A 25,786-nucleotide genomic window follows, 5' to 3' on the forward strand; every position below is an offset into this window, starting at 1 on the left:
TGAGCCTTATGCCTACACAATAAAATCAGATCTGTTTACGACTATGGCTGATGACTATAGTTCCCATATGGACACTCAATTCTGTCTTGTTAGCCTGCTCACACCAACTAGTCATTAATCTTCCTTTATTACAGTGAGCCATGGACAGTGCTTTATGAGTCTATATGAAAAGTAACCTGTCCTCTAAAGTCCAAACAGAATCTCTAACAGCTGCCTTAAAGTGACATTCAAGTAAAAAATACAAATTCTGTGATCATTTACTCACTATAATGTCCTTCCAAACCTGTATGGCTTTGCAGTCTGCACTTAAAGGGATAGTTCACCAAAAAATTAAAATGAAAGAATCTCCAAAACTGTTTGGTTGCCAACATTTTTCAAAATATGTTCTTTTATGTTCCACAGAGGAAATTCAGAAATTCAAACAGTTTTTCCATTTATATGGAAACATTTCTCAAAATATAGCCATTTTTGGGTGAACTATCTCTTTAAATAATTATGTTTAATAAAATTTTGCGGCAGAATTTTTGTATTAATTTTGTTATACATAAAAAAAAAATCCTTATTAGCCATTTAGATTTTTAAGCTATTGTTTCCGAACTGTTCTGTCTTGAACCCAGACAGCCGCATTCATTTAGTATATTATTCAGCATTGTTATTCATTATAATAAAGTAGCAAATATTACAATAGCCTAATTCACTTAAAATTACAGATACTGTAGAAGAAAGACTTTCCAATTAGTTTCTTTCTTTAATGAAGTGCATGAGCTTTTAGGGCTTCAGGGGGAAGTCATGCAGAAATGTGCTAGAGAAAAAATTAATAGTGAAATTATTTATAAACAAGATCTAATTAAGTCGTGATTTCTGCTTTACCGGTTTTAAAAAAGCAAAAGCAAAATAATGTCCTGGTTGGGAATCACTGTTCTGAGGAAGCTCTTCACTGTCGACTGGTTGCGACATCAAGAAAAGTGTTTGCAGGGGTCAAATGAAAAGTATTTCTTAGTGGAGAAAAAAGGACCTGCATTAACATGAACAAATGCCAGTGATAAATCACTTGTCAAAATTACGAGTCTCCCTGCAACTTGGTATGGTACAGGTGTCTTATCTCCGCAATTCTAGCGGCCAGTCAGAACGTCAGTAAAATGTAGAAGAGAGGGAAAAATGTGATGCAGCTTGAAGTCAAAACATCTGCTGATATTTCACACAGGAGTGCTCATACATCTCCTGTGAGGCTCAGTGAACTGGGGCAGAGGGTGAGAATGTGCACAGCTTAACAGTGGCTCCTAGAGGCAGGTGCTTGTAGAGCGGCTAAAATGACGAATGATAGTCCATGTCACTGAAAGTTCCTAAGGCGATCTCTAATAAATTAAGGTGGAAAATGGAGAGGAAAATAATAAGAGAGCAGAAAGCTCTTTGGAATAAAACCAGCATAACATCTGGGTGTCATGCCCAACAAACACAGAATACTAAGTGCCACCTGTTTTCGTCTATAATTGGCCTTAAGTTTTTTTGTTTTGTTTTTTATCATCATTCTTTGTTTATTACCTGAATGCATGCATTAAAAGCATACATTAAAACAGTATTGGCCCGATAAGAAAATTTTGGCTGATATATTAAAGCCGATAAATTATGGATTATTTCTTTCAGCTGAGACACTTCAGATGCGCACTGTTCGCCATGATGGTTTCGAAATGCTTGAAATATGATTGAAATCACTGATTGAAAATACAGTTAAGTACAACATGCAAGTCTGTCATATTGGCTACATACAATTATAATGAGAACATTATAATTGTGTGCTTGGGACATGGCTTTTACTGGGGAGATTTTTGGTTTTGTAATCAGGCTCTCAAAAATTATATAAAAATTTGCGTTTAGATTTATCGGCCAATTTATCGGTTATCGGCTTTCAAATATAAAGAATTATCTTTTATAGGTATCGGACAAAATGTTCATATCGGTGCGTCCCTACAATATTAAACAAACAAATTGTTACTGTTGTGGTTATTAATAATAATAACAATAAATATGAATAATGGTAATAATAATGTTATTAATGAATATTTCTTTAGTGTGTAATGCTGTTGTTTGAGCATGACAAATATCTGCAAAGTTACAAAACAAAAAGTCCACTCCAAAGAGAGTTATTCTATATCTCAGGTTTATGAACTCTCTAAAATGTCGTAGTCTTGAGATTTTTTTCTGAGAACATACACATCACAAAATTCCTTATTTATAATAATTACTCCCACCAAAGCCATGAGCAAAAAAATGGCGTTCATAGTGTGTTGAAACTCCCGGTTATGGTAACGGGCATGACATTTCCAAAACACGTTCGAAGCAGTTGACCAATCACAACACACTGGTCCAGCCGACCAATCAGAGCACACTGCGCATTTCAGAAGGAGGGGCTTCATAGAGATCGTAACTAAACAGAGCGTTACTGACAGACATGGAAGAGAGGTGCTGCAATAATGAAATATATGTGAAAAATAATGTGATTTTTGAATATTTAACCATGAAAACCTGTTCTAGTAGACCCCAAAAACAAAATCTAGAATTTGAAAAAGGGCATAATAGGACCCTTTTTATAACAACATTATTTAGGAACCATAAGAGTAACACGCTTCCCAAACATTTTAACAAATTAATTTTCATTAATTTTTCCAGTTGTGATTACTGGACGAGAATTTAATTTCACTTAAAAGCACATTTTAGAGCTGGTTTTGGAGTCATATTTTAACTATGGGAATTTCCATGATGCTTTAACATTAAATTCATTTCCTTATTGGGTTACATTTTAAAATTTCTGCAGCGCTCTAAGAAATATTTTATTTAGATTTGTCAATCGCATTTGACCATTGTCCAAAACAACCAATTACCTACATAATACTAGTTTCATTTCTCTTGCATCACTCTGTGGTCTCTTTCTTCTTACATTGTAAACTAATTAAAAAATTAATCAATATTTCACTGAAAATCATCCCCTTACACAAAGAAAAGAAAAAGCGACACATAACAACCTTGAGCAGCAGGTATAATTCTAAGAAAAAAGGTTGCGCAGAAAATAACACAGATGAAGGTAAGGACCATGAGGGCTCTACTCACATCCTGGAAGAGTCTCCTATCGGTGGCGAGGCGTTTGGAGGCCAGAGTCTTGGTGACGTGATAGAATGTGAGCAGGGCTCTGTGCTGCTGAAGACTGTCCTGAATCTTCACAGACTCCAGCAGAATAGGGATCAGCTCGGGCCACTGCCGAGGACAGTCCAGGCGTGCCACTTTAGCGATCAGCACTGCTATCTGGGTGGCGATCTGCAATACAAAAGCAACTTTAAAGGGAATTCAAGGACACGTCCAGTAGCAGATTTCAATCACAGTTGCCGGTGTGAATATATCAATATTCTTTAAAATGTGAAACGAATGACTACTGAAGTAACAGTCCTCATCCTGTGGGCATTTAGCCCTTTCAAACATGTCTCAAACGGTTATGAGATTTAAATGAACCATTTTAATTAAATTAATGAATCCAATATCCCTAAATGCAGAAGTGTTACCACCATTAAAGCAGCAATTTAAGCAATCAAACCTCTTTGAAATGATGGCTGAAATGAAGGAGGCGACTTATAATTCTTATACCATATTTACATATAACCAAATATTCACTACTGAGGGGGAATCAGGTAAAATGTACACATTTTAGAATTGTTCGCTGAAGAAAAAAAAAAAAAACATTCATCACCCACTGATAACTGGAAGTGGGGCATCCACCTCAATGTCCTAAATTGTCATGAATCTAATTAATAATAATAATGTTTCATTAACATTTATTTATATTAAAGAATGATTTGTAGGCCCAAAATACTGAATTCTGGATCAGATGGGTAACCAATGGTTTCTGTGGCAGAAACTATGGAAAAAAAACTGTGTGTGTGATGCACAATTGTTTTCGTGTGTGTATTTTGTTTTGTGTATGTTTTAGGCAAAACCGTAATCTGTTCTGATTATCTCACACTCAATACAAATTACACAGCAATGTTCTAACCAAGATTATACTTGCAAATTAGACCAAAGTTCCAAAATGTTCCATTATAGTGATCTGTTTTGTAATAGGAATAAATACTGGCACACTCTGTACATATCAAAATAAATTCTCCTTTACAAATATGCATTTGGCATACACTTCTTTTCAAAGTAATTTACAATGCATTTAATGTATACATTTCACTATTATGCGTGTTTCCTGGTTATTAAACCCATGACCTTGGTGTTGATAGTGGTGTGTCCTACTACCAGTTCAGCTACCGAATAAAAACCAGATAAAATAAATGAATGAATGTATGAAAAAACATATTTTCTCAGAATTGCGAAATATAAACTTGCAATTGCGAGAAAAAAGTTTGAAGTTTATATCTCACAATTCTGAGAATAAAGTAAGAATCGCTTGGCAATAGCGAGTAAATAGTAATTCAGAATTGAAAAGAGGGATTAAAAAGTCACAATTACCTTTTTTTTTGTTTTTAATACCTGGTGGAAACATGCTTCTATAAATGTATTTACATTTGTATTTTCACATTTTGTTTCCACTTCGTCATCCAATTTGGAAATAACAAGGCAGTGTTTGTGTACTACATCTTCTTCATTCACCAAAGTCTCTAGATATCTGTGCAGTGTCAGCCATGGTCTATAATAAGAAAGCACTTTTAAGCCTACAATTAATTTAAATGTGCATGTGACGTTACTCCACAACAAGAATTGAGCACAGTCATTAGCCAGTAATAAACTAAACAGTGTCCAATACCAACCCATAAATAAAAACCCTGCAAAATACAGAAATAAATGCAGGAAAAAAATACGTAGCAAATGAGAAAAATATTATGATAAATTCATGTTTAAAAGATGCGTTTATCTATTTTTAACTTGTCAATATAATTGACTGTGCTATCCTCCAAATTGCCTCGAAATCAACATCAACAAATAATCAAAACGTTACATTCTCCTTAACTTACATTATCCATTACCACAAGAGTTATTAGTTAAAACTGCATCTAAATATGAAATGGGCAAAGATATTAAAAGAAGAGCAGATGTTGAATCAAATCCATGGATGTCACTCCACTTTATTATAATGACTTTTCTTATAATGATTCAGGCTTTATTCAAACTTAAGGGTTGAATTGATGCAATATATAAAACTGCCCCCCAAAAAAAAAAAATCAATGTCTCCAGCATTCCTCAACAACCCATTACAGCACAGACTTTAAGTGCTTTTTGACTCCAAGCCCATTGATCTTTCACTACAATCACAGATCAGACCCTCCACTAAACAGAAGAGTTTAATGGTACTCAATCATGACTGGTAGTTCATTTTAATGGTCGACTGATCATAAACAGGACAGGTAGAACATATGGTCAGGGAATGGACTGCATTTCTCTTCGAGTGGCAAGTGTGTGTGTGTGTGTGTGTGTGTGTGTGTGTGTGTGTGTGTGTGTGTGTGTGTGTGTGTGTGTGTGTGTGTGTGTGTGTGTGTGTGTGTGTGTGTGTGTGTGTGTGTGTGTGTGTGTGTGTGTGTGTGTGTGTGTGTACTTGTACAACTATCTTTGTGAGGACCAGTTTGAGTTTTAGACCATTGGAGTGAGGACAAAGAGAGTAAAGTGAGGACATTTTGGCCGGTCCTCACTTTCTGAGACCCCTTTAAAGGCCTGTTTGAGGGTCAAGACTTGGTTTTAGGGATAAGGTTATAATTAGGCTAAGGGTAGGTTTAGGGTAAGGGTTCGAGCTAGGCACTTAGTTGTGATGGGTAAGGTTAGGGTAAGTGGCTAGAGATTGCATTGTGTCAATGAATGTCCTCATAAAGAAGAAAGTGAGTGTGTGTGTGTGTGTGTGTGTGTGTGTGTGTGTGTGTGTGTGTGTGTGTGTGTGTGTGTGTGTGTGTGTGTGTGTGTGTGTGTGTGTGTGTGTGTGTGTGTGTGTGTGTGTGTGTGTGTGTGTGTGTGTGTGTGTGTGTGTGTGTGTGTGTGTGTGTGTGTGTGTGTGTGTGTGTGCACTAACCTGGTTGACTGGCTCATTAAAATTAGTGATGAGTCCTGCACGGAGGGTTGACTTCTCTTCTTCTGAGAGAGCACTGAAGAAAAAGAGAGAAGTACAGAGTGTGAGAGGTAGAAAGGAAGTTGTCAATACTGAATCTAGTGTATCTGAAACAGAGCAAAACAGTGGCCCCAAAAAGTATTTGGACACTTTTAAAAATGTATGAATCTCATCGCATTTGATACAATATGATATTAATATATTAAGATATTAATAGTTTTAGGGACAGATTTACTAACAGCTTGCGCCAGCGCAAACCCTCTTTTGGCATTAAAAAACTACTGTTAGGATTTAGAACACGCAGTAAAAACTTAGCGCTGAGAAGGCGTGGACAAGGTTATTTTTGCGGCTGACCTTATTGCATATGCATTTGTAGGAGTTTTCCTTTCAGACACAAAATTTATGGGAGGAGAGTATTTAAATTAATCATGCAAGGTGATTTACTAAGGTTTGCGCTAGTCAATGTACTGGTATTTGCGCCATTATTTAACGCCCCCAAAAAAGCATGTTGTAAACCAGATGTGCTGATCTTGGTGGATTGCGATGGTCATTATGGAAATGATCTGACTTCGTCTGTGTTCTTTAATTTGAGCGTTGTCAGTAAATCACCTGCAGAACTTTCCACTCCCATCTGCGCTTTTTTTAAAATGTGCTCTCATGATAATTTGCCCCATTTAGTAAATCAGGCCTTTACTCAAAGATTCATTAAACTGTTCAAAAGTGACAGTAAACACATTTGTAATGTTACAAAATATTTCTATTTCAATTAAATGCTGTTCTTTTCAACTTAGAATGATTTCTAAAGGATCATGTGTCAAGACCGGAGTAACGATGCTGAAAATCACAGGAATAAATTACATTTTAAAATATACTCAAATAGAAAAAATAATTTTAAATCATAATATTTCACAATTGTACTGTTTTTACTCTAATATTTAATTCAATAAATGCAATAAATGAGCATAAGAAACTTTTAAAAAACATGCAAAAGTCTTAAAGACCCTGAATTTGCATTAAAAAAAACTTCAATATTTTATGAACTCATGTTTTTCCATTTAAAATTTTAACAATAGCATTAAAACACCAGAACAGATTATTCTAAGATGTCTGAGAGAAAATAAATCCCACCCTTTAAACCTAGTGCACCTTTGAGGACTGAGCACTTTTGTTCAGCTGAGTGGAAATCTCCAGCGGTTCACTCACTAACCAGAATCTGACTGAAGAGTTAGTGAATTACAGCAGGGCAACAGCCTAAAATTAATTAGATGTTCACTGGAGGCCACAGGTGACAGAAGCACTAAAGTAAGAGTCTATCTGAATCAGCTGGTCTGTCACCTCTGAAGGCCGGAGGACAAAACGACAGAGCAACCACACACATAGGTTTTAAAGAGCTGCAGTTATGCTGGACATTTGATACCTGGACTGTGCTGTCTGATACAATCTTACATTGTAATTCTATTTCTCACAATACCGCATCGATACTTCAGGTCCTTTCATTAATGTTTTTTTAATGCATTCAAGCATGTAATTTCCAATAATTGGAACGAATAGTATGAGAGACTGAAACAGTTCTCTCACATTTCAATTATGATCCAATTACAATTGCAATGCATCGATCGTTATGCATTTGTGTATAATAGTTACAATAATATTGTTGTATCATGACGTCTATAATATCGTGAGGTAGTTATAGCAATAACGAACCCTACTTAACACATAACACATTAATAATACCATACAAATTTAACTTTTACAAATGCTGCAAGCAGTATTATTGCAGGACCATGAACATTCACAACGTTCCTACTATCTGACAGAAATCACTGAAATAGGAGTCCTAAGAAACAACACTTTCTACAGCACATCGCCCCAGGCTCAGTAAACACAAACCAAAAAAGAATCCGAACACTGCCTGCGGATGTTAGCCAATCGGAAAATTTTAATGCAATCCTCTGGCAACAGATCAAGTTATAGGCTAGAACAGCGGTTGGTAACCTATGGCTTGTGAGCCACACCTGGCTCTTTGACAGAAATCATCTGATTTTGATTGATTGATCTAAAAAAGATGTATGAGTACTCAGGGGGCGGGGCTTGTGTAGGGGTGGGCGTGTTCGTTTTTTTTTTATTATAAAACGCGCTTATGAAAATTAGAATTGACAAATAAAAATATGACATGCAAATATGTCTATCAAAATAAGAAAATATGACTAGAAAAATAACTGCTAGATTATCAATAATGAGAGTTTTCAAAAAGAAACATTTACAGCTGTGCCAGAGGATGCAAATCAGCCCCAGAGCATCACCGAGCCTCACCATGCTGAACTGTAGACAGATTGTTCTTTTCAGCATATGCTTAATTATTCTTCCTCCAGACATACTGCTGATCCATAGGGCCGAAAAGTTCCAGTTTTGTTTCATCCCTCCACAGGACAGAATTTCACAGAAACTTCTGTGGCTTATTTGTATGATTTTGAGCTAATTGGATCTGACTTTTCTTGTGCTTTTGGGTCAGTAGGGGTGTACATCTTGGAGACCGCAATGCGAAAAGTACATGCCTTAACGTGCAAGCTGAAACCTCAGTGCCTGTTGCCACCAAGTCTTGCTGCAGGTCTTTTGCAGTCACTCAATGGTTTTTCTGAATCTGCCTTCTCAGAAATCTGGTTGCAGCCATTGATAGCTTCCTTTTTCTGCCCTGTCCAGGTAGTGTAACCACTGTTCCTTTAACTTGGAACTTGCGAACTATGCGTCCAACGGTGTCTCTAGAAACATTTAGTGCCTTCGCTATCTTTTTTAATCATGTTCCTTGTTTGTGAAGGGTGACGATATCTTCTTAACTTTTTGGACCATTATTTTGTCTTTCATGTGTTCTAGCTCAAGCACACATGGTGCAACTAATGAAGCCCTTGATTAGCAGCATCAGGTGTGCTTGAGGCAACACCTGTTTTGCAGATTTGGGCTGTTGTGAGGGATTCTATTCAGGGGGTTGAATAATTTTGAAAGTTAAAACTGAATAAAAGTTCAGTTAAATTTGGGGAAACCACTTGAACCAATTGTTGTGTTGAGTTATGTCAATTACTTTTGTTTTATTTGTTCATTGCAAACAGCTGAAAGTCTGTAAATTGTGTCAATAAACGTGATTTGATATGGGGGTTGAATAATTTTGATTAAAACTCTAAAAGGAAGAGCAGCTGCATGAGATGAAGCTGAAGAGTCAATGTACAACAGTAAACTGAAGCCTGCTCTATATGACACATCCTATATGAGTTTAATCAGATATCCTAGATACAAAAGGACGCAAATGCAAACTTGAACTAGTTAAGACTGGCTAAAAAGTGTTACTCCCATTGAGGATGCACTCTTCTCATAACAACGTGCTGAAGCACAGGCAACGATAGCATAAAGAATTCACAACATTCTATAGTGTTCTCATTATAATGTTATTTATATGGCAGATTGGCGCTGCACAACCTCCAGTTAACTGTATTTTCTACTTGATGATGATTCCAGAAATCCCTGCGTGTTTTCAAAGCTATGACGAGAAACGATTTTGATTAAAATGTAGGCCTGTTGAAAAAAAGATGACGATTCCAGGGCATCACTGCGCACTTTCAAATCCATAGTTTCACTTTATTTCGCCAGTCTGGATTGCATGCTGTCCAAACCTTAACCAATCAGACATCAGGAACCACCCAAAATGTCACAAAAACCAATCAGAAAAAAAGTATATATTTTTTAGTCACGGCGATCATCGTTTTCTTGAACGATCGTCACTGTCATATCCGAGTACTCGAGTACATCCCTACTAGAGATCAGCTTTCTCCAGAAAAAGCAGTCAATTACAGTTCCTTTGATGTGCATCATACCAAAAGTTTAGAATAATAATATACGGTATATTACAAGTTCGAAGACAAAACACTTATCTATGGTAACCTAGAGCTCCTGCACTCAGATTCAAACAGCTTGTTTGTGGTAACCGCAAACAGAAAGATTGCTAGAACAGCAGCGAAAATTTAAACTGAAAACTGAATCATATCCTTTTATTGAAACGAGTGCTCTGCTGTGCCAAGAGACATTTCACAGGGTACTTTTGCTTTTGCAGCAGATACCTATAAATCCTATAAATGTAAAGTAAAGAGCATGATGTGCTTGATATTAAAAATAAATATTAAAAGTCCAAACAGCCACGAAAGAGAACTGAATCCCCTACTGACAGGATACTTTCTGTGCGCGTGCAGCAAGAGGAATAGGACAAGCATAATAGACTTTTTTTGTCTTTGGTTGGGCACCTAAATGGTCAAATGCACACAGAAATGTGTAAACGTCTATCTTTGTGAGTATTCATGTCAACACAGTCGATGTAAGCCCTGTGCGTCGTTCTTCACTCACTCACTCATACGCACACACACGCACACACGCACACGCACGCACGCACATGCACACACACGCACGCACACAGAGGATTTATGCTCCTCAGGTGGTAACTCAACCTCAGTGAAAGCCCCGCACAATTAATTCAATATTGCAAATTCTTTATTGTTTGTTATTTGTCTGTTTATAGTTGTCTATGGACCTAATAACATTACCAATATTGAAATCAGGGCTCGACATTAATGCTTGTCCTCTTATCCGGGACAAGTGGATTTTTTGAAGGGGCAAGTGAAAGAGAATTTTACTTGCCCGACTGGACAATAGCCTGATTAAATCTTCAGTGACAAAACACGAGAATGATTCAGATTTTATTGCATTCAGTGTAAACAGATATCGATAATAGATGGTGTATTTCTGGTAACAAGGTCGTGCTGTTGAGGCTCACGTTGCCTGTCTCTTTAAGAGAGGATTTTGTGGAGAAATCAAAAGAAATGAGCGTAACAACACACATAAAGAAACTCACAGAAGAAACATACTAAGGTAAAAATTCAAAATATTTAGTTTGATTTACAACATATAGTTAAGTAACATAACCTAGGGAGCTGTTTTTCCGAATATTATCATAATGATTGCAAATGTTACATAGATTTTAGTTCAATAAACAAGTGCTTACATTTTAGACAGAATATTGACTGTTCTTGTTCTATTTTACCAAATAGAAAATAGTTCCAAACAAAGATCATAGCAGAACTATTGCACATTCTCAAAGCAACACTCAGCTGTGTTTTGTTACTGAATGATTCAGCATTTTGAACGAATAGGTTGAATGAATGCTTCAATGACTCATTCATTAAGTGACTTGCCACCACCTACTGGCAGTTTAGATTCATGTTTAAAAGTATCATTACATTTTTTCCAACATTTCTTATATTAAAATATTAAAAAATATTTTCTGTATATTAAAAAATGTTACATTGATTTCATAACATTATTCATTGCAGTTATAATTTTGCAGTGTAAATGATTTCATTCGTTTGGTAACGACCCTAGTGTCTTGTTATTATAATTGAATTTATAGATCAAATGTAAGAATTTGACATTAGCATACATTTAATAAGGTTAAAAAAATTGCCTTTATAAAGGTAAATAACACCCTTGGGTAAATATTTTTAAAAATGCAGATTTAAGAATGTAAAAGCTGATAAAACACTGACGAAAATATTGCTTCAGAATAAATTAAGACCAAAATTTCAAATAACAACCAAAACCTACGACATCAGAACAAAATGCTGTTCTGCTAAATGAATATGACTAGTATGAAGGCTTAGTCACCACTAGATGTTCATATACAAAAAAAAAATGCATTTCAAATGAATAATTTTGAAAGGAATCTGGATTTTAATCAGTGCAGTTCTAGCTATCACTAAATTAGTTATGAGAGAAATCATTGTAATAAAAACGCTCAATGTAATTTTACATTAGACAGTGATGTACTTAATGGGCATTTATTAGTTTGGATATTGCTGGGCTGCTTTGACGTAAATGTGATAATGGTTCTATGTGGGCGATGAAGACATCTCTGAAAATAACATCACGCTCAACTCTCAGTTAAAGTAACAGCCTTGATAGAAAAGTCTAGAAATGGTAATGAAGAATCAGATGTACTTACTGGGGTGCGACTCTTCTCCAGTAGCGATCAATACCGTTCTTGAAATAAAGGACAGCTAGCCATCTCACATTGACGTCCAACAAGTGATTATTGAAGATGCTCTGAGCAAGATCAAAGAGAACGAGATATTAGACCTATAAACCCAAAAACAATCAAAAAAATACTTTGGGGTGAAGTGAAAAGTTTGAATTGTCATGCTTTATTCTGTAACTGACAACAGGCCAAAACCATTCTAACATTTGGGGCAAGTCATTTACGCTCACACCGAGGCTGCGTTCATTTGAAATCATCTTTCATCAATGGAATGCATCCTTGCTGATTAAAAGTGTTAATTTCTTTCCAAAAAAAATTAAAATAAACTGGCCCCAAAATTTTGTGTATATATACACAAACACACACATGTAAATATAATAAACAATTCGGCAAAGAAACAATATAACTATTTCTAGTTAATATAAAAATACATTTGTGCTAATATGTTGGCAGTGCAAGTACAAATCATTCAATTATCAACAGATTATTGTCAGAAAAAAAATGCACAATATATGATTATATGCGAACATGATTATATCTCAATATAAGTATATGTTTCGCCACAGCCATGGTCTCTTAATAAATTTGGTAGAGTGTTCTTTTTTTTTTTTTTTACAATTTTTTTTTTACTTTCATTTGGTGCCTCTAGTGACTCAGATAATACACACTTTACCTTTAAAAAAAACCCACGACAATTTGAAAAAACTGTATTCATGCATTTCCTGAGGTGAGGTGAGGCAAGTTAGGTTAGTGAGGCTAAAGTCCAACACTGAATAATTAAAGGCTATTTCACTGTAGAGTGAGATTCAGGATTTAATCCAGCATGCCATGTCCGGAATAAGAGCGCGGGGAGCGAGAAGCAGGCCACGGAGAGCTAATTCTCATTGATAAATATGTAGTAGCAGCTGTGTTCAAGAGGGATCAGCTCCGCCAGGCTCTGACGCAGGGCCACCATAACCCAAAGCCTCAATGCTCGACTGCTCAGAGACCAGCGCTCATTCCACTCAGCCAGATTAGAGTCCATAAGACGATGAGCACAGTGCAATAATTCACAGAGGATAACTGTGAGGAAGAAGTCTGTTGCATTAAAAAAAACAAGCGCCGAATTACACGACACTGTGACGCAAAAGAATGCTTATTGCTTTCAAAATGTGACAGGTGAATATCATATCAATAGACAGTTGACAAATAAACATGACTCTGAAAAATGGACTCGCCGCCTCAGAGTAATTCACCTCAAGGTCACTGAAAGCACCATTTGGGTAGACAAATAAGCTAAACGCGAATCCATACAAATGGGGCTTATTTCTTTGGGTGACAGACCGAGTGACAGCAGGTTGGCTCAAACACAAACAGATAAGAGAGGCTGATGGGACGTGACAGACATTCTTATAGCACTGCAGTCGAAGTTGACACCTGCAGAAGTCGTTGAAGGAAAAACTCTGCTGATACGTAGGATTGGGTTCCATTCCTTTGCAATCCTATTTCATGCTAAACCTCACCAACGAAGAAGTCTGTGCCAAATTTGAGGGCTTAAAGGATTTGAGAGGACATCTACACAACCATAGCCAGTGGTGTATGACTACAGGGGTCATACTGAGCCCCCCTCAGGGGACGAGAGTGGTTGTACTGGCCGAGCCTGAGGGTCCACAGACACCTCATTCTCTGAGAGAGAGAGACGAGTCATACACGGCACAAGAGCAGATTTCTGCAAATCCTGAAGATTTTTTTTTTTTTTGGACCTGAATAGGGACGTCAAAAGTATGAAACTGCCCTTAGGCCATGTAGAAGATTTTTTTTTTTTTTTTTCAAAGTCTGATAAACAGAGCCTACTATATTTTGCAATCTTTACTCTCAGCTTGCACCCACAAATTCATAACGGCACGCTCAATTTAGAAATTAAGACGGCCTAATGATCAATGCAGGATGAATTTTAGAGTTGGACTTTAAAACCCAAAGCACCACCAATGGGTCAAAGAAGCACTTCACATTTTGAATCGTAATTTCTCTTTTATTCTGGTTGACCTATTTCCACAAGATATATTTCACCATATATTTTTGGACATAGCAGAAAAGGTAAGTGTAAGTAACAATACCATGTTGTGCAAGATCCTTTTTCCATTTGGATCGTTTTATTTATACTTTATTCAGTTTATGATTAGAAAATCACTTTACAGCACATTTATTTTTTAATCACAAAAATATACCCATGTCTTTTACAATATTTATCACATAAAATTAGTGAACGTTACCATTCAAATGAAACATTTCTCTTTCTTTGTGTTCTCAATTAGCAAACTATCAGCTTAGACTAGTAGCTAATATCATAAATAGGTGTGTAAAGGTTCTCGGTAAAATAAAAAACGGATACCCCAAAATGTACATAAAAATTGGTTTATGGAAACCATTCATGGCAACTTTAAACGAGAAACGTGAATGGTGATTATCATATATTTCATTTACTGGTATAGACAGTAGACCTTAGTCCTGAATCACCCTTCTGCTGCTCCTCCCAATTTAAGTTCAAGCTCAAACCAAAAAACAGGACAGCACGGTCTCCACTGTCAAAACAATAAAAGAGGTTTAAATCTGCCTTTGTTCAGCATCTGAAATGTAGCCATATTTACATAAAACTGGACGTGTTCACCTCTAAAGATAAGAACAACAACTCAGGCTGTTTGTAAGGAGATAGGCCATGACATGTAACAGAATTATACCCCCTGCATTCAGAAGCCTTTAACCTCTGTGCAGCTCAAAGGTCATTACTAATTCATCTACAACCAGTATGAAGTGTAAAATATTAATTGCACATTTTAATAAATTAGCCCATGTGCCAGTGCAGAGGATGGGGAAAAAAAAAATTGCATGAACTGCATATTATTATGAAAATGATTTGGGTTCAGTATGCAGAATCAATGCCCTCCTGGACCACTTAGAACACCGTTGTTTGGTTTGTCATCACTGGCAGCCCTTGACATCCCTTAAGAACTGTTGCATACTTCATTGCTTTAAAAAGCTTAATTTTTTATTTTGTAAATAAAACAAAAATGAGTCATGGCAGCTAATGGCCATCTGGTGTGGATGTCGGCCCACAGATCAGGTGGATCACCATCACCCCTCAGTGCAGACTCAGAGCACAGAACAGCCTCCAACAAAAATCTTCCTCAATGTCACGGCTCAGCGACCAAGACTTAAAAAAAAAATAAAAAAAATCTTAAAACCCCAAAGGGTCATTTCTACAACGCAATTTATTTTCGTGTCTTATCATATAGGATAAAATATTAAACTTGAATTTATTTTTAAGGTAGTTCGGTAGTTTTATTTTCATATTGAAGTAAAAAAACTTTTAATTTTTTTTACTTTTAATAATAAAAGATTTTACTAAGAAATATTCCATGTTTTTTTATTTCTACTTTACTTTAATCATTCATTTTATTTTTCTAAAAATAGTTAATATTTTTGTATATTTATAATAACTGGCAACATCTAGTACATTAATGACATAATTTTGGCAGGAAAACAACAAACATCAGTAAGTAGTATTAATGTATTTGACAAATTATGTGATGTTCTGTGGTATTCTTTAGTTTGCCTCACTTTTTTCCCAACTTGTGCGTTTAAAATCACTGAAATCTGCAGAACAAAACTTTTAAAAGACGGTTTAAAAAACAAAAATAACTGATGTTAGGCAATAGTTAATACTGTCAGGCATGTTTAAGTACCTGAGACAACATATCTATTAGGGCTGTCACTAACGATTATTTATGTAATTGAGTAATCTGTATTTTGACGATTAATCGAGTAATCAGATTTTTTTTTTTTTTTTTGGTAATAAAAAAAGATCAAAGTGAACAATAGCCTTTAAAATTACTTAAAATACATATAATAAGGTAATAATAATAAAGTATTAAAAGCAAGTAATCATATGGTTTTATAGAGCAACACTGTTAAAATACATAAAATAATACACATAATATAAACAATCAACTTGTGTACATTGTACTATAACAAATGCCTACAGAGGGCGCCAGCAGCCTGGTGTTCCACTTTACAGCAGATTAAATCCTCGTTTAATATTAGCCATACAACATTTAGTCTAAATGTTCACTTAATCTTTAATACAGTATTTGGACACTTCTTTACGATGTACTTTCTTACACAAGAATATGTGGACATCAAAACATGCAAACTCAGAGCGAGGGAAACAGTTTGCATAATGAAACATATTGATGTATTCTACTCTGTTGGTGTAGGTTTATAAATTTTTTCCTTACAAATTTGATGAAATGGCACACATTGCGTTCACAGATGAATGTTTTAAGCGACCCAAACTCACAGCATATTCAGAGATTGAGTTTGAGACGCTCCACGCATGTAAATGATAACAGCTCATGTGGAGCAGAATTTTCTGTGAATGGAGATGCACGTAACCTACACACATGTAAATAAAGTGCATATATTTTAAAACCCGCAGGGCATATATTTATTTAATTGAATTGCAGCCTTTGTGAATTCACAATTGCACTATGCTATAGAACTTTTTTCAAATGGTTTTAATACATCATACAGCCTTAGACTACAGTTTGATAATGCGGTTCATGGATTATTATCCGTGAAATGCGCCACTTCTGGTATTTTGCCGGTTACTCACAGGTAAATTGCAATCTAGGACTTTTTAAAAATCAAGTACTCTCATTTAATCGAGGAATCATGACAGCCCTAAAATATTTACACACACACATATATTCAAAAAAGTTACTGCACAATAGGAATGGCCACATTAATCTAACCTCAGTGAAAACGTGAGGCGGGTTAAAACAGAAGGTGGAGTCTAGCTCTAGGGGTGAGTGATAATATGACCAATATCATAAACAATTGAGTGACTTTACTTTCAAAATTATTTCATTTAATTTGATCTATTTATTTTTTATTTGGAATTTTGAACAAACCAACAGGTAAGGTTATTCAAAACAAACAAATGACAAGTCTGGCATCAATATAAAATCTTCACATCATGCAACACTTGAATTTGATAAAAGATTCAAAGTAAATCATTAGAAATCTGACTGGATAAGCCACATTTGAAATCAATGTCAAACAGTCAATATACTTAGATCTGTAGCAGCACATCAGTTTTAATTAATATACAAAGAAGCTTTGCTTGATTTAAAATGACCAAGAAATTCGATTTGGGGCATACAACCAGCCCCAGTTTAAATGCATCACAGAAATAAGAAGGAAAAAGCCTCATAAAACATTGAACTGCAAACTTAATAAAAAAATAGGAAAACATTTTATATCTACTCAATCTTACTATTATATATAATGTATAATACATTCATATTTCGATGAATGTAATTCTCTAAAATGTGCAATCTACTAGATTCAATTATTTAGGGTGAATGTGAACCATCGGAGATGATTTCTGCTGAAACTGTAGTTCCCAGCATGATTTGCTCGGGACTTATTGAGGAGAGTTAAATGTTGAAATTAAGTGTCATTTTATGCGTTTTTGAGCAAGATGAGAAAAGGCGGAGACAATATAGTGTTTAATAGTGTTTATGTTCAATTATATTGGAATTGTTAGCAACATTTATATTACACCATTTATATTACACTGTTTATATTACAAAATGTTGTTTTTCACTGTGGAAAAGAGTGGAGCATTTGCTTCGGCTGTGGAATGATAAAGCGCATGTCATTACTACTTTTCTCAAGGAGCGTTTAATGCTTAGCACTTAGCATGCTAATATGTGCTATTGTTAGCTAGCTAGTACAATCTTATAAATCAGTCATTTAACAAAAAAAATATGATAATGAATTAATTAATCCTGTCAGGGAAACATATAAAAACACTTTGATGCCACTCTGAGTCACTTTAAAATGACCTCTTTCCGTGATGTTGAAATTAAGTCAACAAATTATGTTTGGTTAATTTAATTGACTCATGTTGGACTGATGCACATAATAAAAACATGTAAATTCAACACAACCCAGTGTATATTCAGACAGTTATTCATGCCCCTAAACTGAGCAGATTCTCACCAGCAGCACTGAGTAGAAGCCAGGCTGGGTCTCCCATTGGCGAAGCTGCTCCTCTGCAGGCTTGAGCACAGCTGTGTCCTGACTGGTGGCCTGGGTCAAAACCTGCAGCACCACCGAGCTGCCGCTCTGGATGTCCATTAGGTAAAGCTGCAAACACAAACAGAGCACACAATACGGCTCATTTATCATCTTATTAGACTGGATTCTTGAAAAGCCTAAGTTAACAATGCTACCCACCAGAGTCCTTTGCTTTTATGAAATACTTAGAATAATAGCAGTTTACTCGCGACCACACATTAACTACAGCCTGCACTTTTAGCAACGATGAGTTATATCATTTTATATATATATATATATATATATATATATATATATATATATATATATATATATATATATATATATATATATATATATATATATATATATATATATACACACACAGAGGTGGTCAGAATAAATGGCACCCCTGGTAAATGTGATCAAAAATGGCTGTAAAAATAAATCTGCATTGTTTATCCTTTTGATCTTTCATTCAAAAAATTCACACAAATCGAACCTTTCATTGAAGTAAAATAATTGAAAGTGGGGAGGAAATCACATTATGAAATAAATGCTTTTCTCCAAAACACACTGGCCATAATTATTGGTTCCCTGTTATTAAATACTTTTTGCAACCTCCTTTAGCCAAGATAACAGATCTGAGTTTTCTTCTATAATGCCTGATGAGTTTGGAGAATATCTGACAAGAGATCAGAGACCATTCCTCCATACAAAATCTCTCCAGTTCCTTCAGATTCACAAGTTCATGTTGGTGCTGCTTCTCCTCAGTTCACCCCACTCATTTTCTATAGGGTTCAGTTTAGGGGACTGGGACGGTCATGGCAGAAGCTTCATTTTGTGCTCAGTTACCCATTTTTGTGTTGATTTTGATGTTTGTTTTGGACCGTTGTCCTGTTGGAAGATCCAACCACGGCCCATTATAAGATTTCTAGCAGAGGCAGTCAGGTTTTGATTTTTTATCTGTTGGTATTTGCTAGAATCCATAATATCATGTATCTGAACAAGATGTCCAGGACCTCCAGCAAAAAAATAGGCCCACAACATATAAGATCCAGCAGTATATTTAACCATAGGCATGGGGTACTCTTCATCCCTGTTTGCACCAAACACATCTGGTGGGTTTGCTGCCAAAAAGCCTTTTTTTTTTGTTTCATCTGACCATAGAATCAAAGTTAGTAGAATCGTGTCTGTCAACTGATTTTTGAGACATAATTGTTCATTGAATCGATTGTAAAATCGATTTTCCATGTCTAAAGACGTTTCCATTTTAAACGCCAAATAAAGGCAAATCCACGGACAACTAACAGGCATTAGGACAAACGTAAAGAGGGCACTTGAGACGCACAAGTCAGCAATATTTCTGATGATTTATTGGCGTGAAGTTTCGTGCACAATGACAAACAGGAGTGCAACATTCTCAAAAAACAAAAAGCAGAGTGGACTGCCATAACATCAATGAAAAACATTACTTCAGGCTTCAGCTGGACACGCTCCGAGAGAAGTTAAAATCGATTCCCTATTTTCGTTTTCGAAACTTTGGTTGGTCCGATCGATTGTGCAATCGATTTTCGAACGTTAAGTGACAGCCCTATGTCTGACACCTGAATATGCTGGAGTTTATTTTTGGAGGAGCAAGGAGGATTTTTCTTGACCTCCCAAACAACATGTGGTTGTGTAAGGGTTGTTTGATCATTTATTTAGGCTTTCTGACCCCCAAGACTCAACTAATCTCTGCAATTCTCCATCTGTGATCCTTGGAAAGTCTTTGGCCACTCAAACTTTCCTCCTCACCGTGCATTAAGACAATATAGACACATGTCCTCTTCCTGGCAGATTCATAACCTCTTTAGTTGATTGGAATTTCTTAATTATTGCCCTGATGGTCAAAATGGGGATTTTCAATTCTTTAGCTATTTTCTTACAGCCACTTTCTATTTTGTGATGGTCAACAATCTTTTGATGCACATCAGGACTATATTCTGTGGTTTTACTCATTGTGGTGGATGATTAAAGAAATTTGGCCTTTGTGTATTCATCATATTTAAACTCCTGTGAAACAAGAAGTCATAGCTGGACAATTTCATGTTCCTAGTCAGCCTGGTGTGCTAAATAAAGGTAAATATTAATGGGAATATACTTCAGAGATATTTTACTCGTAAAAAATTCTAGGGGTGCCAATAATTGTGGCTGACGTGTTTTGGAGAAAAACATTTATTTCATAATTTGATTTCCTCCCCACTTTCAATTATTTTACTTCAATGAAAGGTTACATTTTTGCGAATTTTTTTAATGAAAGATCAAAAGGATAAACAATGCATATTTACCAGGGGTGCCATTAATTCTGACCACCACTATATATATATATTGTATATATATATATATATATATATATATATATTAGGGGTGTAACGATACACAAAACTGACGGTTCGGTACGTCCCACGGTTTTGACGTCTCGGTTCGGTTCGGTTCGGTTCATTTAGGTGGGGTGTGGGGTTTAGAAAGCTTTTTTTAAACAGTGCTTTAATTAACAAATTATGTCCTTGTCTTTAAATTAATTCAATTACAAGTAAACGTTTCGCAAGGATAAAAAAAATTATCTGCTAATAGTGTAAACTATATAGAAGCCCTTACTTTCACATTACTATAACATTAAAGCTTAACAACAGAGCCTAGACTTTTAGCCTAAATTCAGTTGCTATTTATTTTTAGATATAATAATAATCAACACTCAAGTAACAAATTGTATGAAAACATGTAAACTGTACATAAGGCAGTTTTTACATTAACATATGTTTTTACTCTAATTTATATTGAAATATAATCATTTACACAGTTGCTGTCATTTTCATGACAGATATTTTAAACATACATATATAATAATCAAGATGTCATTAACAGGTTAAGTAAAATATAATATATAGGCTAATATAGTGCATTTATTTAGTGAAAGAGTTCATTTCCTTAGCAAACCAACAAGCTGTGGACACTGAATGACTTGCCTGAGGTAAATAAAGCTATGTGAAAAACTAAGTGTTTTATTGACGTATTTCCGCTGTTGAAACACTGACTGAGCGATTACACGAGTTCTGATGACTTTCAGTAAGTATACTGTATCTTTCAACATACCTTCAGGTGTCCATTCATGTTTATTCTGTAACTGAGGAAGAGATGCTCGCGTTTACTCGCGCTCCGCGCTGCCGCTTTAAATGAGGAGCCTAGTATGGTGATCTGTCACGCCACATCAAAGAGCGCCAAAACGACATTTAATGTTTGAATTTCGTGATCAAATAGACAGAATCTGAAAGATTACACCTTGCTTATTATCGAAAGTAACAAAACACTGAGCTTATTGCGATTAAATGTGGTTAATGGTGGTTAGGCAACAACGCTGTATTCGTTGTGTACACATAAGACATGAGGTCCAATGGGGGCGTGGCGGGCGTGTTCGGTACGCCATGAGAGTATCGCGATTCGTATCGTTGGTGGTGTATCGCGGTTTTTCGGTTCGGTTCGAATATCGTTACACCCCTAATATATATATATATATATATATATATATATATATATATATATATATATATATATATATATATATGCCTATATATACACACAGTGCTGCTTGAAAGCTTGTGAACCTCTTGCAGAATCTGTAAAAATGTCATACAAAATGCATGTTATTTTTTTAGTACTGTCCTGAATAAGATATTTTACATAAAAGATTTTTACATGTGGTCCACAAGACAAAAAAAATTTAATAAAAAAAATAGCTGAATTTATAAAAAATGTCCCGTTCAAAAGTTTATGTATGATTCTTAATATTGTGTGTTGTTATCTGGATGATCCACAACTGTTTTTTGTTTTGTTTTGTGATGGTTGTTCTTGAGTCCCTTGTTTGTCCTGAACAGTTAAACCGCCCAATGTTCTTCAGAAAAATCCTTCAGGGACTCAAACACAACTATTAAAAAAGTTCAAACATTAACTGATGCTCAAGAAGGAAACACGATGCATTAAGTGACAGGGGGGTGAAAACTTTTTGAATTTGAAGATCAATGTAAATTGTACTTAATCTGTCTTCCGGGAAACATGTAGGCCAGCCTATGTATCTTCTGTTGCTTCCAAAGGGCAGTAGTAAATGAAAAATATATATATATTTAAACAAAAAAAAGGGATTTCAAATATGCAAAAGATGCTGGAAACCGGAAGAATTTTCAGGACCTGGAGGAGTTTTCTGAACATTGGGCCATTTACCTGCTCAGGTAAGTTACAACAATGTCAACTGTTCCTAAAGTCTTGACCTTGAGCCATTCTTACTGCTATAGTGAAATCTGCATAAATGAACCCAGGCTTGTTTTATTTTATTCTAGCCAAAGAAAATTAAATAACATCAAGTTGGAAAAACTTTGCTGTGCAACTCTGCCCCCTATTGTTGCAAAGCAAAAACACCTACAATGTTTTTCAAGTCCTGTCCTAAATAATGCCAAAGTACAGCAGATGGCTTTAGAGCTTTCCCAATCTCATGGACAAACAGAAAGTAGCCACTTAAATGACATCCATGCTGTGATAGAAATGAGTCCCATTTTTATTTTTAATTACTGGTAAACACAGCACAGATGCTGTGCATTTTAAATTATGAGCTCAAAAGCATTTTGCAAGTCACATAGTTGTAAGCATCAATGCTTGAAGTACAATCTCATAGTTATTAGAGCGATAAGTGCAACTACGCTGCAAGCGTGTTTAAAGGTGTTTCAAGCGGAAGGTTGCCAGCTGCGATGTGTTCGTTCCAGGCAATCTTGTGTGTAAGGACTCAACTACACCTTTCTGGCAATCACATCTGATTTCAAATAAAAGAAAGAAAAAAAAAGTCTGTGCAAACAGCCAATTTATTAATCTGTCTGCTTCCCAGTGTTATATACCCATTGTTAGGCCAGGTAATAAACAATGCAAACTATCACATGCCGGTTCAGATCTGGGAAGAGCAACTGAGAACAACAAGAAAAGGTCAAATAATCTGGGTTCAGGCAATTGAGCAGAATGTCACATGGATTTGAGGTATAGTGACATATTTCACTAGCCTTTAAGAAATGAGTTAAGCTGTGATCAGAAGTAGCCTATACATGACGTCAAACATTACGAAGCCACAGCACAACACAAGAGACAAATCAGCCCTTGCTGGCAGACGCCATAAAAATACCATTCTGGGGGACAAAATGTCCATTGACGGAGTTCTGAATAAATAAAATGCTTTGTAAGGACCATATGAAACACAAATTTAATTCTACAAGACAACTATATGCATAATACATAGGCTACAGCTTTGACAAAAATACTTTCAATCAGAAAGAATGCATGAAATTGACCAAAAGTTACAGTAATAATAAAATGTATAATAAAACATTTCTATTTCAAATATATGCTGTTCTTTTGACTTTCTATTAATCAAAAAATCCTGAAAAACATGCATCATGGTTTCCAAAAAAATATTAAGCAGGACAACTGTTTCAACATTAATAATAAGATTATGATGATGAAGAAGAAAGATTTCTTGAGAAATCAGCATATTATGATTTCTGAAGGATCATGTGACACTGAAGACTGGAGTGATGATGCTGACAATTCAGCTTTGCCATCACGGGAATAAATTACATTTTAAAATATAAAACTGTTCTTTTAAAATCATACAAACATTTCACAATATTACTGCTTTTACTCTATTTTTACTGTATTTATAAATAAATGCAGCCTTGCTCTTTAAAAAAAATATATGTAACAAAATCTTACTGAGCCCAAATGTTTGAAAGGTAGTATAAATAATATTCACAAAAATTGCTGACAATTTTCCTGACAAAAATGTTTAATACCACTCAAAAGGCTATTTGTAGGTTTTGGAACTGACAGAAAAGGAACAACAACTAAAGTTTGTTTTTTGTTCAATGACCAAATTGTTACCATCCTATGGGAATAGTCAACTAATTTAAATTAATTAATTAAAACTGTGGCTGATATATCGATCTATAATTGCTCTCAGTGAAAAGGTCTGACAGCACAATTTCTCTATTTGTGCTCTTAAAACACACCCACAAAATCTGAATAGTTTTAGAGTCAAATCCCTGATGCCAGATTACACAAGGACTGAATATAATGTAAACATGAAATAGACACGTCTTTGCTCACCCAAAAAAACCAAAACATATTGCATTTTAATATAGCTAACATCAACCTTGAACCCTCGAGATCAGGTCAATAACACAACCGATCTGGAATGATGCATGTCCACGTGCATGTGGATATATCTGCATTATGAATTCATTCTGTAGTACCAGCATAATTATGATCGTCTTAGAGCTTCTTCTTGGCCTGTTTATGTATGAAACCCTTAAACTGCAAACATTACATGATCTGTGAAATAAAGAATGGCTCGAGTGTATGCATCGTTACGATAACAAATTAACAGCATAAGATTAGGCTATATGGAAACATGTCAATCATTCATATAAGCATACTGGTAAATCTGTCAACTGTCATTTGCTAAAATAAAGCCTAAATTAAGCGAATTATGATCAGTCTTTTAGATTATGATTTCATCCCAGTGATATGCAATATCCACACACGAACAAAAGCAGAGAAACATCTAGTATGTAGCTCGGTAAGTTAGCTAATATACTCTACTGTAACGCATGTCGGCCTACGGACTAAAGTGAAGTATTTAACATCACGAATTACTTTAGCTGGAGGAGTTATGAGACCTAAAACATCCCCTCAAGCCGAAGATCTTGTTGACGTACCTTCCGCAAATATGTCAATGCCGGGTGAGATGAAAACAGTTTGCAGTCGCCTCTAAACACCGCGATCACGTTGTGAAGAGGATGGCGCCATCCACAGCGGCTGCTGTCGCACTAAAATGACGTCATCGCACGTCCAAACATTTGAAGTGACAAAATTTAAGTGATTATTTAATTTTGAGACTAAGCCCTTGTTATAATGTTGATTGTAATTTGAACGCTGTCTTAAATATTTTAGGTTTTCTTGATAAAATATAAATTAGCTTAAATAAATAGGCTAATAACAAAATTAAGTGATTATAAAGTTTGGTTATCTGAGGAAAAGGTTGTTTTAAACTTGTCATTTGTAGATATTAAATAGAGGGACTATCTTTCCTATTATTCTTGGTTTTCTTCATTAAAAAAAGTGATTATGAAGTTAAATATAGCCCTAAACATATGTGAATTCTGTGGTAAAAGATAGCGAGAACACTACAAAGCGAGAAAACTTGGGTGTTTGATAGGTATTTGATGATGACTATTTGATGATGTTGTATGAAAATAGCCTGTATATTATTTTGGATAAATACCATACACAAATGGGCACTTTGAAAAAAAAAATCATATTTTATAAATGAGCCTATGGTATTGCAATTAGGTAAAACGATTTCCCTTTGCAATGTTACCCATGTTATTAGCTAGGCTATATTCTGACTATGAACAAATACCTCTTTTATGTTTTCTTGTAGTTTTTAATTCCTAATA

The 25,786-nt window shown here is 35.3% G+C and overlaps 1 protein-coding gene across 1 annotated transcript in view; it reads right to left on the minus strand.

The window, feature by feature from the left end:
* Positions 1 to 25,166, minus strand: part of ipo11 (importin 11) — a 169,761-nt gene extending 144,595 nt beyond the window's left edge. The window contains exons 1-5 of the mRNA XM_079898081.1: positions 25,046 to 25,166; positions 18,198 to 18,344; positions 12,120 to 12,220; positions 6,047 to 6,119; positions 3,106 to 3,309 (exon numbers count right to left, since the gene is read on the minus strand). Coding sequence (XP_079754207.1) covers positions 3,106 to 3,309; positions 6,047 to 6,119; positions 12,120 to 12,220; positions 18,198 to 18,335 — 516 coding nt within the window. The 5' untranslated portion in view covers positions 18,336 to 18,344; positions 25,046 to 25,166. The remainder of the gene's footprint in view (positions 1 to 3,105; positions 3,310 to 6,046; positions 6,120 to 12,119; positions 12,221 to 18,197; positions 18,345 to 25,045) is intronic.
* Between the last annotated feature and the right edge of the window lie 620 nt (positions 25,167 to 25,786).

This window comes from Squalius cephalus (assembly GCF_949319135.1).
Source record: "Squalius cephalus genome assembly, chromosome: 16".
NCBI classification, from domain to species: domain Eukaryota; kingdom Metazoa; phylum Chordata; class Actinopteri; order Cypriniformes; family Leuciscidae; genus Squalius; species Squalius cephalus.